This window comes from Ptychodera flava, chromosome 11, assembly GCF_041260155.1.
Source record: "Ptychodera flava strain L36383 chromosome 11, AS_Pfla_20210202, whole genome shotgun sequence".
NCBI lineage: Eukaryota > Metazoa > Hemichordata > Enteropneusta > Ptychoderidae > Ptychodera > Ptychodera flava.
Window position 1 is genome coordinate 26,259,427 of NC_091938.1, and position 13,216 is coordinate 26,272,642.

General features: G+C 39.1%; 1 protein-coding gene across 2 annotated transcripts in view; it reads left to right on the forward strand.

Moving 5' to 3' along the window:
- Positions 1-13,216, forward strand: part of LOC139143949 (uncharacterized) — a 62,244-nt gene that overhangs the window by 11,475 nt on the left and 37,553 nt on the right. For both annotated transcript variants that reach the window (XM_070714571.1, XM_070714570.1), the window contains exon 2: positions 10,109-10,250. In XM_070714571.1, the coding sequence (XP_070570672.1) occupies positions 10,109-10,250 (142 nt within the window). The remainder of the gene's footprint in view (positions 1-10,108; positions 10,251-13,216) is intronic.

The following is a 13,216-nucleotide window of genomic DNA, read 5'->3' on the forward strand; positions in this document are numbered from 1 at the left end:
TAAAATATAGTCTACCGGTAAGTCCCAGCCTTTAATAGGATTATTAAATGTTCATGTATTGTTATGTGAAATGTTTGATGTGGTTCCATCAGGTTTATTTTACGCATTTGTTCAGAATATAGGGTTATGTTTCCATTGATGCTGATATTTCAGAGAACATCAAAGGTGTTTGTGCACAGTGGCACCGTACATTTACTACATCTTTCATGCCAATGTGAAATCACATCTGACCGAAGATTTTTTGCACAGGCACTTCAACAGAATATAGAGTTTGTTTCTTTGAAAAGTCATGTTATCGTAAAACAGCGGTGTTGAGTAGCGATTATGCCGTGACTGTCAGGGATATCGTCTTTTGCTTTGTCTACGTAGGAAGGGGAGAAACATTCGACGATGTACGTCTGCAAAACTGATACGTCAAAGTAACAAGATTCAGAAAGTGTTCATGTAGGTCAATAGCCTTTAAAATAGAATGATATAGCCCAGATCCCTATATATTTGTAGCTTCCAAGGAAAGCTTGCAGATTGCAAACATGATTCTTTGTCAAAAATGCAACTTTCATCTTGAAAATTATGAAATTCATAGAAAAATGGAAAGGCTAAGGACTGAAAACCGGATTTTTGACAATGTCAGCTTTCCATATGCCCCTTTTCTATGGTTTGTGATAGCAGGGCATGATGATGTGAGACATGGGTACAATATATCATTGACTCTATTATGGACTAGGTGTACAAATTGATTATAAAATTAGTTGTTACTGATAATCAGCATAAAAACCACATAGCAACATCATAAAGGGAGATTATACATCTGTACGGTAGTACTGTAGTTCGTGTTCTCAATAAACCAGTCTACAGTCTGGCAATTTTCAGACTTGTTCAAACCAAAACATGGAGTCTGAAAATAATTACCAGAGCACAAATACAATACAGAATTCCTTGGCACATGGACAGTGATTTTTGTAACACATGTTATAGTGGAGGGGATGGACCATTTGATATTCGGGGAGGGGGCGGGCTGTGGAAGATTGATGAGGTAGCATTTTGCTTTACCTGATCCATCGTACATTATTTTTTCAAGTCAGCCGATTTTTTTATTGACATTTGTTGGGAATTTTTTTTCGAAAATATTCCAGAACCCTCCCCCCCATATCAAATGGTCCATCCCTAAGACTCACATTTTAGTCTTCATACCACAGCTTATATGGTAGGGCTTGTCTGTCAAACGTTAAAGGAAATTGATTTGTTTCACAGTCAATAATAAACTGCACATTTTCTAACCCAGGCTTGCCCTCAAAGAAGTATTGTGACATAAATTACTGTTTAGAGATTTTTCAGACCTGTATGGCCCATACCTCAGTGTAATAGGATAAACATGAAAAATCTGTGAGGAGTGGCTCTTGGCCCATTGAGAGTAATTCTATATGAGTATTACGTATGTGTGGTTTTTGAAGATAGGTAATTTGTATGTGCTATCATCTAAAACGTCAGTGAGAACACTTGTTTTATTTGTCGTCTCTCCGTATCCATAGGAACAGTGTGTATTTCAATTTATTCATTTGCTGGCAAAGAGTAGGAATAGAACTCATTTAGCTGTCATAGATGCACATGATGACTTGCACACTGATCATCTTCAAAATTTAAAATTTCCTCGGTGCATGCACATGCTGTGATTTTCTGTAGTTTGTTAAAGTACTGCAGATTATGATACTGAATTATATCATTGATTTAATACATTGGATAAAATGACTGAACTTTATCTTGATACTTATTTCTAACATTCATTTTATGCCCAGAATAACAACTCAACCTGTTCACCCCCTCCCCACCCCCAATTCCTTGTTAACAGGTCCACACTCACCATTGACAACAATTGGTTTGGGTGACACCATTTTGATCAAAGGGTTGATCTACTGCAGTGTGTATTGCTAGGAACAAAGACCTGTGCATTTTCAAGCTGGTGTTCCTTATCAGTTATACATGGTTTAGGTTGTTGTACATCATTAGCAGCACAGGCCTAAGCTACTCTAGGCTGGATAATGGTACCAGTGTACCCTGTACCACACATAGTAGGAACACATCAGAGCTGTACGTGCAGTTCGACTGTTGCTCACAGCCCCTCTCACACTGCTCCAGATAAGACAACATTCCTAGCAGTTACTTTATCACCAATGATATAATTTGTCCAGCGGTGGTAACAAGATCTATCACACGTAAATAAACATCGGAAGTAGTTTATGGTGACCTTGATTGACCCCTTGTGTAGGCCATTCACGACTTGTCACCAGATTGCTTTGGCGTTATCCATGAACTAGTCGAACAAAGCTCAGCCGGCTGCGATTAAACAGCGTAATATATTGAGACAAAGCGGGAAGCAGATGCAAACAAGGCACTGCCGGAGAGATTCCAGCGACAAATATTTGGCAGAAATACATGCCTGGTAATGCTTGTTCTCAATACAAGTGTATTTTCACAAGTAGATGCATACCACATGTAGCTCTGAAGGAATGGAAAGTTCTCTTTCTTTGCTGATTTTCGAAGCGAAGTTGACTGAAAAAAAAAATTTGGTCCGATTTCATTTTTGTCACATCATTGCAGCTACACTGGTTGCGATGTTAATTGTTATGCAGAAATTTCAAAATGCAAGGAAAGCAAATCAGCGAGAGGATGTTCTGGATTGGCAGATATATTTTGTGAAAAATATTGCTCGGAGATGACACGCTGAAAGGTCTGCTCGCAACCGCTGTAAATAAATGTAGTTAGCCGCTGCGGCGATGTCAATGGAGTGATCTTCTCCAGCAAGGATAAAATAAACCAGGTCACTGTGTATTATCAATTGTTCGTCTTTGCCTTTCAAGCATATCTGGGTCAAATGAAGCATTTTGATTTATACCGGTAAGCAACCAGACCAATCTTTGTGTATCCCCTGTTGTCAGTCCCCCTGATGTTGTTTGTCTTTCATCTCACCATGTACCACTCTCCCCCTCCTCTCCCGCTCTTCCCCTCATAATTTGTTGTGTCCCCAGTCTCCATTTTCAAGAATAAATTGAAAGACGTGCACGTGACTGTTGTCTTTGAAGGCTCACGGACACCTGCAAGTCATACTTAGAAACCTCATTACTACTTTGTCAATGTTGAGACATGAATTTTGGTTTGTAGATGAGAAACATTTCCTGCTTTGTAATATGAACGCACGTTAAGTATAGACTACGATGATTAATTGTTTTGCTGAGGGCAAAGAGTTCAAGTAAATATTACCAGGGTTGTGCAGTCATTCTTATCACATTCCAGCGGTACTTAAACTACAGTCTCATCGGGGACGGCAAAAATATGTCAGTTGCCTCTATTCTACCCTTGTTGAGGTTTTTCGTCTAATCCTAGAGGCAATGAATGCTGCATTCTCGACTGACATACGTTTCTTATAGCTCTGTCACAGTTTGTGTCTCACAACTGTGATTGGTTTAATTCAGTGCAACAGGTACATGTATGCCCACATTGGTTATCGTGGGATGAAAGCTTACTGCTGTAAGTTCTTGCCTGTAAGTGTAGGTGTTGAAAGTTTGAAGCTTGATGTACAGTACGCTTACAAAATTGTCAAATACATTTACGAATCTAATGGTCACCATATTGAAGAGAATGTGACATGTCGTCATAGCTATTCTGTGCATTGAACTTGTCATGATTCTCATCTGTGAGTCACATATTGCCAGACGAGATAATCTCATTTAAAAAGAACTTAAATGCTAATCCTTGATTAATCCCAAGTACTTGTATCATGGTATCTGTGTCCACCTACGCCATACATGTATAGGGAGTCTTTAGTTTTGTGATGGCAAACTTCCACCCACCATAATCCTGTCCACCTCTTCAAACTTACACTCAAATCACCACCATTCACTTTTGTATTGCAGATAAACTTTTAAATACAGTAGGTCATTTTATCAGGAAAATTGTAACAGCCTTGTGTGAAAATTGAACCACTCTTGGGGATTTAGTCAAGTGGTGTTTGACTGTGATGTCTTCACTTGGTGACTGGGTGCCGTAGCTTGACAGTGAGTTTGAATCCGATTAAGAATTTACTGAATTGTATATTTATATGCAACAGGATGCAAAGTCATCTGCATATTTACTGACTGAAATTGGAGAGCAGTGTTAAAGCTCAAATTTTGTTAATACTGGAATTTTAAAATGGCCCCTAAACTCTTCATAAATATGTGGAAAAATTTGCATTGTTTTCAGTTTTACGTAGAAGGACAACCAGTGCTTTAGTTTTATTCACCTCAGACGTAAAAGTTAACAAGGAATATATGTATAACAGTTGAAAAAAACACTCTCAAAGTTTTAAGAAATATGACTTCACATAAATTATCACATTGTAGTGATTTAGCTGCTAGTACGGTCTGCTGATCTTTGCCAGGTACCAGTGACTCTTGACCTGAGCAACATTCCACCTGTAAGATTACTTAACCCTTTTCCTGCCAAGTCGGTGAAAATCCGCTTGAAATTCGGTGTAGCTAGAAGCTGAGCAGCCACGGCCGTTATCCTCCTAAGGCGGTGGAAATCGGGCTCCTTTTTGGTACCCCCTTTCCTGCCTAGTCGACGGAACTACGTGTAGCAAACCCTTGCTCACGCTAGGGGTCGTTTGAGGACAGGTTTTGGTCGAGGAACGGCGTTTGCTCTCGAAATGGGTTCACAGGGAGTCCAAGGACAGGGAAAGGTGCAGAAACCTGTCCGCCAGTCCCCCACACCCGAGGGGGCTGGTTTTTTTTTACCGCTTTTTAGCGGACTTGGCAGGATAGCATGGTGACGTTTTCTGGCGGAGTTGGACGTACTTGGCTGCCTGGCACTATACAGATTGCTGCCGAACTTGACCAACTCGGCAATGCTAATCTAGAAGGCTACCTCTTGCAAACGACTTGGCAGATATGGCAGTTGCCGATGGTGCGAGACGAAAGTCACTTATTCAGTTGTGCGTGACTGAAAATGAGAACGTATTTTTGACGGACGGCGAGCTCGACTTGTTCCTCCCATGGAACGGATATGAACGACTCGGAAATACCATTACAAACTGGTGTCCGACGTACTAAGCTGGGCTTCAGCTCTGCAAGTTCAAGCCAGGCAACGTCCTTCACTGCCTTGGCCGTGCCATTCAATGGACGTAGCTTTGGATTTTTATTTATTCCACCGTCCGAAGTACTGGCTCTGGTTTGCAGGCAAACGTATCCTCTTGCCGATGCATTGGTAACTACGTACGCTGTTTGCGTACAGAGAATTCAAAAGGGCACATGAGGTCAATATGCTACATGTACGGGGATAACGTCTGCATTTTAGCAGGGACTGCTTTTGTTATGCAAACCAGCTAGCAGTACAATATGGCTGCCAGCATGTGGACACGTCGATGGCTAGAACAATGGAAGCATATTGCGTTGCACCCGTGCATCGCAAAAGTGAACTGAAGACTTGGGGGTAGTGACTGGTTATCACTGGTTAGCTGCAGCCCAAGCCATGTCGGTACAAACCGTACCTGACTGAGGACCACTCGATTAAGTCAGTAATGAACGGTAACACTCGTAAGCCAACTCCCAACTGAGCTGGCAAAACTACGTAAAGCTGTGCTTCAATGGCTCAGCCATGTCGTTAATACAACGGCAAAAACGTAGTTTTTGTGCTACACTGCCAAGTCGTTGGAGGTACGTATTCAATTGACCCTACCCTGGGGAAACAGGACAGGTTTGACGGTGCTTCTGCACCCCTAGCACGACCCTCAGGGCCTCTGACTAACAGACGAGTGAGGTGATGTTTGTGCCTAGCGGACGTGCGTAATACTGAAGGAGTTTATTTCCGAAAAAATAAACATGAAACGGCAATAAAATGACGCACTCCCAGGGGCAAACAAAGCCGGTGACCTCAATTTTTTCTGCAGCAACCCTTGAGCTCCTTCCCCTGTCTACGGGCATGTAGAAATTATCGAAGTCTAACACGTATAAGTACGGCTAAAACTACCCTGAAAATGGGCGATTTCTGCCAAAATGGCTGGCAGGATAACATGCAGGAGAGCCAATCTTTTGCAGGCACATATTATGGGGCGGTTTTCTACTGACTTGGGAGAATAACGGACAAGGGCTCGGCAGGAAAAGGGTTAATATTATCTGACTCTGCCAGTGTTCAGGTTACACATAATATAGTTACTGAAGTTTTTGAGGTCACATCAGCTTCTTAAAAACTAATCAAAATAACACTGTGGAGATCTGTAAGTGATGGATGCCCATCCATACTGTCCCCTGGATGCTCACATAATTACTTCCTCAGGGCATTGGCAAAATATCCCCAATTTCGGCAACTAATTTACGCTATACTGCAAATATAAAATAATTTAACATTTTTCAGCTCTTTGCCTTCATATGGAAATTTTAATTTTGCTGGCGCCAACTCGCATGTGGAGATGAAATTTGACAAATTCATCAAATCCATCAAATAGTAGAATGTTGCCATTGAAATCTTGTTTTCTCACATCCTTGGCCACTGGGACTGTGGGATCAACAGTGTGGGAAAAATCGATCCAACACTCTCAGAAATTGTTCCACACTGTGTGTAAATGCACATACACTAGTAAAGGGGTATATATTACATGAACTCTGATTGGATAAAAACGGCTTCTTTCTCCATGTGCAAAATGTTATCCAATAGCGCAATGCATAGCACACAGACCAAAACTACAAAGTAACCAGGTCACACTGCAGTGGCAGACGACAGCGTTGTCTTGATTTTGGATAATGTCGTATGTGGTTGATGACAGACTCACAAAAGACAGTTGAATTTTCCAAAAAACTAGTGAACATAGGGCACTTGGAACATATCAACAATTCTTCCTGATGGATGTCTCGTCTAGAGAAGGATTTTGGGTTTCGGCAGTGAAACTCACCACAGAGTTCATGCTAGTGACACGGAATAGTGCATGGCCATGAAGTACCGGTAGGATGGTCACTGATACAGTTAAAAAAATCATTCAATGTTTCCAGTGTGAATTTACCGGTAACGCATTTTGTGGTCATGTGAGAATGCGGCTCATGTGAGACAAAATATCCCCACCTCATGGGAGAAATCTGATCCCAGGTTCTTGGTGTGTGAGATTCTATTATTCCATACTCTCTGTTCTCTGACCAAGTCAAAAGCGTATGTTCAGTGTAATCCTGTGTACTGTCATCATGTTTGTTGTTTTGTGTGTCTGTACAATTGTTTCTCTCAGAAAAAAGTTTTAGATTGTTTTCCTTTTGAATAGGCTTGCCAGAAGATATGTTTGTTCACCTGTCTCAAAGATTTTCATAAAGCTTTGTGAATTCCGGAAAAGCAATCGCAGAAGCAGAAGTTGATTTTCTGTAAAAATAAAGCATGTTTATTCTGTGGTTCATGTAATATTTGTTGTTGACGCCCCTATTTGACCGCAGTGTCACAGTCAAATATCTTTGCCGTACCTTTCAGACGAACCGATGAAGACATCATGCAGTTATAACTGTACAAATTCAAAGCACTGGTCATGTGACATTTGTTTCATGTAATGACCACCGGTCAGTGTGTCTGTGAGTTTTTTCAGCAGGCACAATCAGTGCAAGTGTTTTTTGTATTTGTGATACTAGACTAGTCTGATGATGCCAAAGTGTTTACGGAGATAATCCGGCTGTACGGCAAAAGAGAGCTGTGAATGACTTGCCATGGTAACCTCTGTTGTGTTCACTGTCAAATACTTGCTATTCTGATGAACAGCACCTTTGCATTTGCCATGCCTGTTTACTTAACAGTTTCCGAATTCTGTCAGGGGGTGTATTTCACTTTGACGTATTTCTCTTTAACCCTGTCCAAAGTTGTGGTCAAATTCTTGTCTCTTTGACAAACTTGCCCTTCATGACGTCAAATGGTGTGTAATGGGTTTCCAAAAAGAGTTATTGCTTTGAACTTGTTTATTTACAAATGCCATAACTGAATATGCAATGTCAATGTCACTTCCCTGATGTGCTGTGATATTTGAACTTCAATTGAAAGTCAAGAAGGGTGTGTGCTCTTGGCTTATAAAAACAGAAAACTTTCAACAGCCTTGTGAATCTTGATCAGTAAAGTGGACCCGCTCAAAGTGAGTGAAATGTAAAAAGAATATTGAAGGTTGATGTAGAGAAGGAAGCGTACACTCCAATAGTTTACTGGGATATCTTCATATCACCAAAGCTTGGTTTATTTCACAAGGTTCAAACAAATGTTCATTAAAGCGTACACAATTATGTTCCAAAATGAGACAGCGACCGGTGAATATTGACAAGAACCGAGGCATTGCATTTATGTAATAGTAATTTAGCCACCATTTCCTGCTTTGTAAAAATCGCCAGTTACAAAAACTTGTTCTCAGTACTGTTTGCAGCTTATCTTACTCTCTGTGCTGCTTGTCTGTTCGTACATACCAAAGGCCTACATCCTCCACCCACCCTCTCTCTCCCTCCCCCTCTCTCTCCACTAGATATCCCTTCTCTCCCACACACTCACTGTTCTTACTATTTCTTTCACTCTTTCTCCTCATGAATAGATCTGTCGACCCCTCTGCCTTGGAATTTCTGCATTCCAAAACATTTGCCCCTAACTGCACTAAATTTCTCCCAACCTGTCATAGTTTGATTTAGTTGTGAGAACATATTTGCATTTATTTTTAACAGTAGATGGCACAAAGTAGTTTCTAGGCACCATACTTGATCAACACTCATAAATCTCACCTTTTTCTCAATTTATTAATAGAAAGAGAGATCCTCTACGAGATTGGTAATGACTTTCCTCTCAAATTAAAATATTTCGGTGTTCGTACTTGACCCAGTCAAGGCCATTATCCCCTATGACTCTGAACCAAGTTGTAAATCTTTGCAAAATCAACCCGCATATCTTAAATTAAGTAGATACATGATTGTTAATGTAATTTGGCACTGCCAAATAACTTTGATGGAGAAACTTCCCACTTACAGATTGTAAAAAACAATGGTGAATGTTACGAGGTAAAAAGCACAAATTCATAGGATCTACATGTATGCTCAATAGAATTTGGCATTTACCCCGGTACATGTAAGGGTTGTTTACATAAATTGAACGGTATCACTCCTCCTTTTCTGCTCATGGTTTCTCCCATAGCATGTTGCAGATACAGGAATCAGCCAAAACTATGTCTACATCGGGTGAGAAATAAATTGATGATTTCACTTATGCATTCATAACATTCACAGCAAATGTGTGTATATACACAAAACATCACATTTATTTTGTAGGGTACGGTAACCTTTTTAGTGGCCATGATTTATGCCTTTGGAATGCAAATAATTTTTTATTTTAATTTCATCACCACAGTAAATAATGTAATCACCCCAAAAAACTTTAACCTTTGATGTTTGGAAATGTTTTCTTTGGTTTGATAGGGCGGTAATACAGGATCAGCGGAAGATGATTTTTCTTAATTTATTTGTGTTTGATTTTAATGTTAGTCTGGCGCTATATGTGGGAAAGATTGTTTTCACAGTATACATTACAGGACGTTATTCGCCCTCATTGCCCTATTTCATTTTCCAACCAGTACTTTCTCGTGCACTCACTCTGCATTAATGTAATTTGTGACTGGAAGTTGCTCCCATTTTCCTCAAGGAATCTTCAAACCATCGTGATCAAGAATAAAACTCAGGTGATTCAGTACAGAGGTAGAACTCTAACAAATTACAGAAATATCAATATGGGAAGTTCAAAATTGCCACTTTACCCTAATTCAGCTCTGAGGAGAAAATTTAAATGTTTGATTTTCACAAAAACAAAATAGTTATGAAAACTTCACCATGTTTACAGCAGACGACAAGGAAAATTGTAAAAATTTGAGTCCAAACCACAGTGTCCGGGTTGATTTTACATTTACAGTTTGTAGGCCTCCTAAAAAGAAATTTTCCTCTATGCATGGCAAAGCAGATATGCCTTATTAAGAGTATCAAAGTGGGCTAAATATCACACAAATACCAAAGTATGTGAACTTCTGCAGTAGAAAGTGCCCAGATCAATTTAATTAAATTCACTGGTACTGATGATTGTGTTCTGTGTGTTGCAGGTATATCCAGCAATGACATAGAAGGTTTAGTTGAAGACAAAGATGTGGCAGCTAAAGCAGTCGCGTTCGTCATCAACAGTACAAGGAAAGGAGTTGTGCCTCTCTGTGCTGATGTGGCCAATCTGCTCAGGACTAAGAAAAAGTAAGTCTTCTCTTCCTATTCCACTCACCAGCCAAATTGAATTTTGTTGCATACACTTTTGAAAATATGACACACTAATGTTCGAATGACTACCAATGCTGACAGTAATTTTGATATTTGAAAAAAAATAACTAAATGTACGAGTACATCCATATTCAGACCATAGACTGACCACAACAGATGACTTAATATCAAACTGAACTGAACTTGTTGCAGGTGTTGATTTCAACTGCAAGCTCATTGCAAAGTCAGCAATCTTTCAGCTGAAATCAGTGGTATGATTGTGAATAGTAACCCTCTTGGGCGAAGCAACAGTTGATATATTATCATGTTCTATGACTCATAGGTGGTTAGTTAAATGAAGCAGTCCATATATGGGATTCTTGCTACCTTCAGTAGCTTTTGTTTTGTGCTGGAGGGGGAGGGGCAAACTACATTATGTTCAAATGCATTGTGGGTAAAAGTTGACTTGTAATCAAAGCAGGAGTTTGAGATAGTTTTGATGGCAAAAAGTTGTGATTGTTCGTGAAACTAGTTAAACTCATGCATCTTTTCACCTTTTTATAGATTGCTTGAAAGAAATTTGTGTACAACTGAAACCTGTACTTTGGCTTCTGTAATCTTCTGTGTTTACCTGTAGAAATCTTGAGGTATTTAAAATATGGTTGACTGCCTGTGAGTTTTATGACTCACTTAGGAGGCAAAATCATATTGTATAAGATACCACACCAAGAACAGTCAAGCAATACCACTGGTACCACTCTATACAATGTAACAAACTTCTGAATGATCAGAAGCCAGTGTATCATTTTTCAGTATAATTTTGCAACCTTGTATCCTTATATGTAACAGTGTAACAGTGTTACATCGATGTCAATTATCTCAAGTATCTTTCTTTTCATCTTTGGATACTTTGTTTGTTAATCCAATGGATTCCAAGGACATCATGAAGTAGTAATTTAAATACAATCATGTCCGCTGTCATTCATCCAAACCATCAAAAAGTATGAGCCAAGCTGTAATGTGATTAAGCTCAGGAATTAATACCAGAGGCTCTACAACAGTTGTAAGAGTTTAGTTTAATCTGATTTAGCTGTGTAATAAGATAGCACAACCGGTTTTCCAAAAGTCCTTTGATTGTGTTTGCAAGTAAAGCAGATCCTCGCTATTTCCATTGCAAAATATCCATGTACAGTTGCAAAAAAAGATTGTTGTTGTTACTGTTGTAGTAGAAGGCATCCAAATAAAACTAACACAAAATAATTTACAGCTCCTTAAACTGGAAACTTTGTCATTATTTCTTAAAATTTTAAGACAAAATTACTAGATATAAACTTTTTGCTACATCTTATAAAACTAATGGAAAAACAGAAATGAACTGCCAATCATTGACAAATTTTCAATTATTCTGATGTTATTGTTTGTTGCAATCATCCATCAAGTAAGACTTAACAGAAGAGATGAGAACAGTAAATAGATGAATAAATGAATAAATAAATAAATAAAAACATACCAGATATTTCAGTATGCAAATCCCATGATTCCCCTAATTATACTTGTCTTAGATTCAGAAATAATGATTTCCAGCTTAGACTTCTGAGACAGTATTGATCGATCATAGAGGTTTATCTCATTTAGTGCATAGGTAGACTTGTTTCGGTACATTTAGTTGTCTGGAATATAAATTAAAGTACATGTGTATTGTAAAACACTGTATTAAAGTGCATGTGAAAATGTATTGTACTAGTTTGAAAGTTAAACAATCCAAACTCTGAGAATGTACCTAATCATAGGGAAATTTTGATACCAGCAAGCAAGTTAGCGTACCGGGTATGTTACAGGATAGTACAGCTAAGTGAGATTCAATAGAATTACTCTGATTAATGGCATCAATTTCCAGAACTGGTGTTAACAGAATTATTAATTGTTCACAATGGGGTAATTCCATGGCACAATTTATGGCCGCAATGAGACAAATAGCAGATAATGGGAAAGTTGAAAAATGTGTCCAGATGCTCCAAAGTGACAAGTGAATGCAAACTTTGGGACAAAACGTGATACGACTGGAAAAACTGTTCTAGTCAAACTTTTTGGTTTTTCTATCTGTCTGTCTTCATTTGGACTCCAATTTAATTTCTATTGTTATGCAGATAATTGTGTTTGAAAGTGCTGTAAAGTTGCTTTCTTGTTTTGCCCAGCCATTCGGTTGTCATTTACTGTGATTGACGTGTTCAATTGACTACAGGGTTTTAAGTTCTTTTTGCATGTATACATGTACTGTAAGTATGTGTTCAGATGCATGTGTTAAAAAAAGATCACGTGAAAAGGAGTCATTCACCTTGCTGAAAAGTGATGTCAGCATTTTAGATTGTCCTTGCTGTACAATGCCACTCACGGCAGTTGTGCAAATGGTGAATGCAAACTTACTGTTCACATGTAGGTTGTCAGTGAAAAGATGTTGTATCCCAAGTGGCTAGAAACTTCTTGTGATTCAGTGCATACTTAACTTGCTACACAATGCAACTTCTTGGCATTTTTTTTAAATCTTAACGCTGTACCGGTATGTAGCATCATTAACGTGGTGATTTTCCATTCTCAATTTGGACATTAATTACTGAAAATGGAAGGTTATGATGTAATGCATAAAGTTGCCACATCTTAGATCAAATCTGTTCGACTGAATCCACACCTCAAGAATTCCATGTAAAATTTTGTATTGCCATTGTTTTTATGCAGGGTGGATTATACTCTGTCATAGAGATAAGGTGAATAGACCGGGTTTGTCCATCTGTGCTGACCATTTAATCTGTCTGTGAATGCCGTTCAGAACGATATAAACTAAATTAATCACCAGTTTCCCAGGCACTCTCAAGAAAATCAAGTGAAAAATCCCCTCAGGGTAGTCCTGTACCATCCAGCGGCCAACTGGTGATTTTCCATGGAGCCGTTTTTGCTGCAGGGGCCCA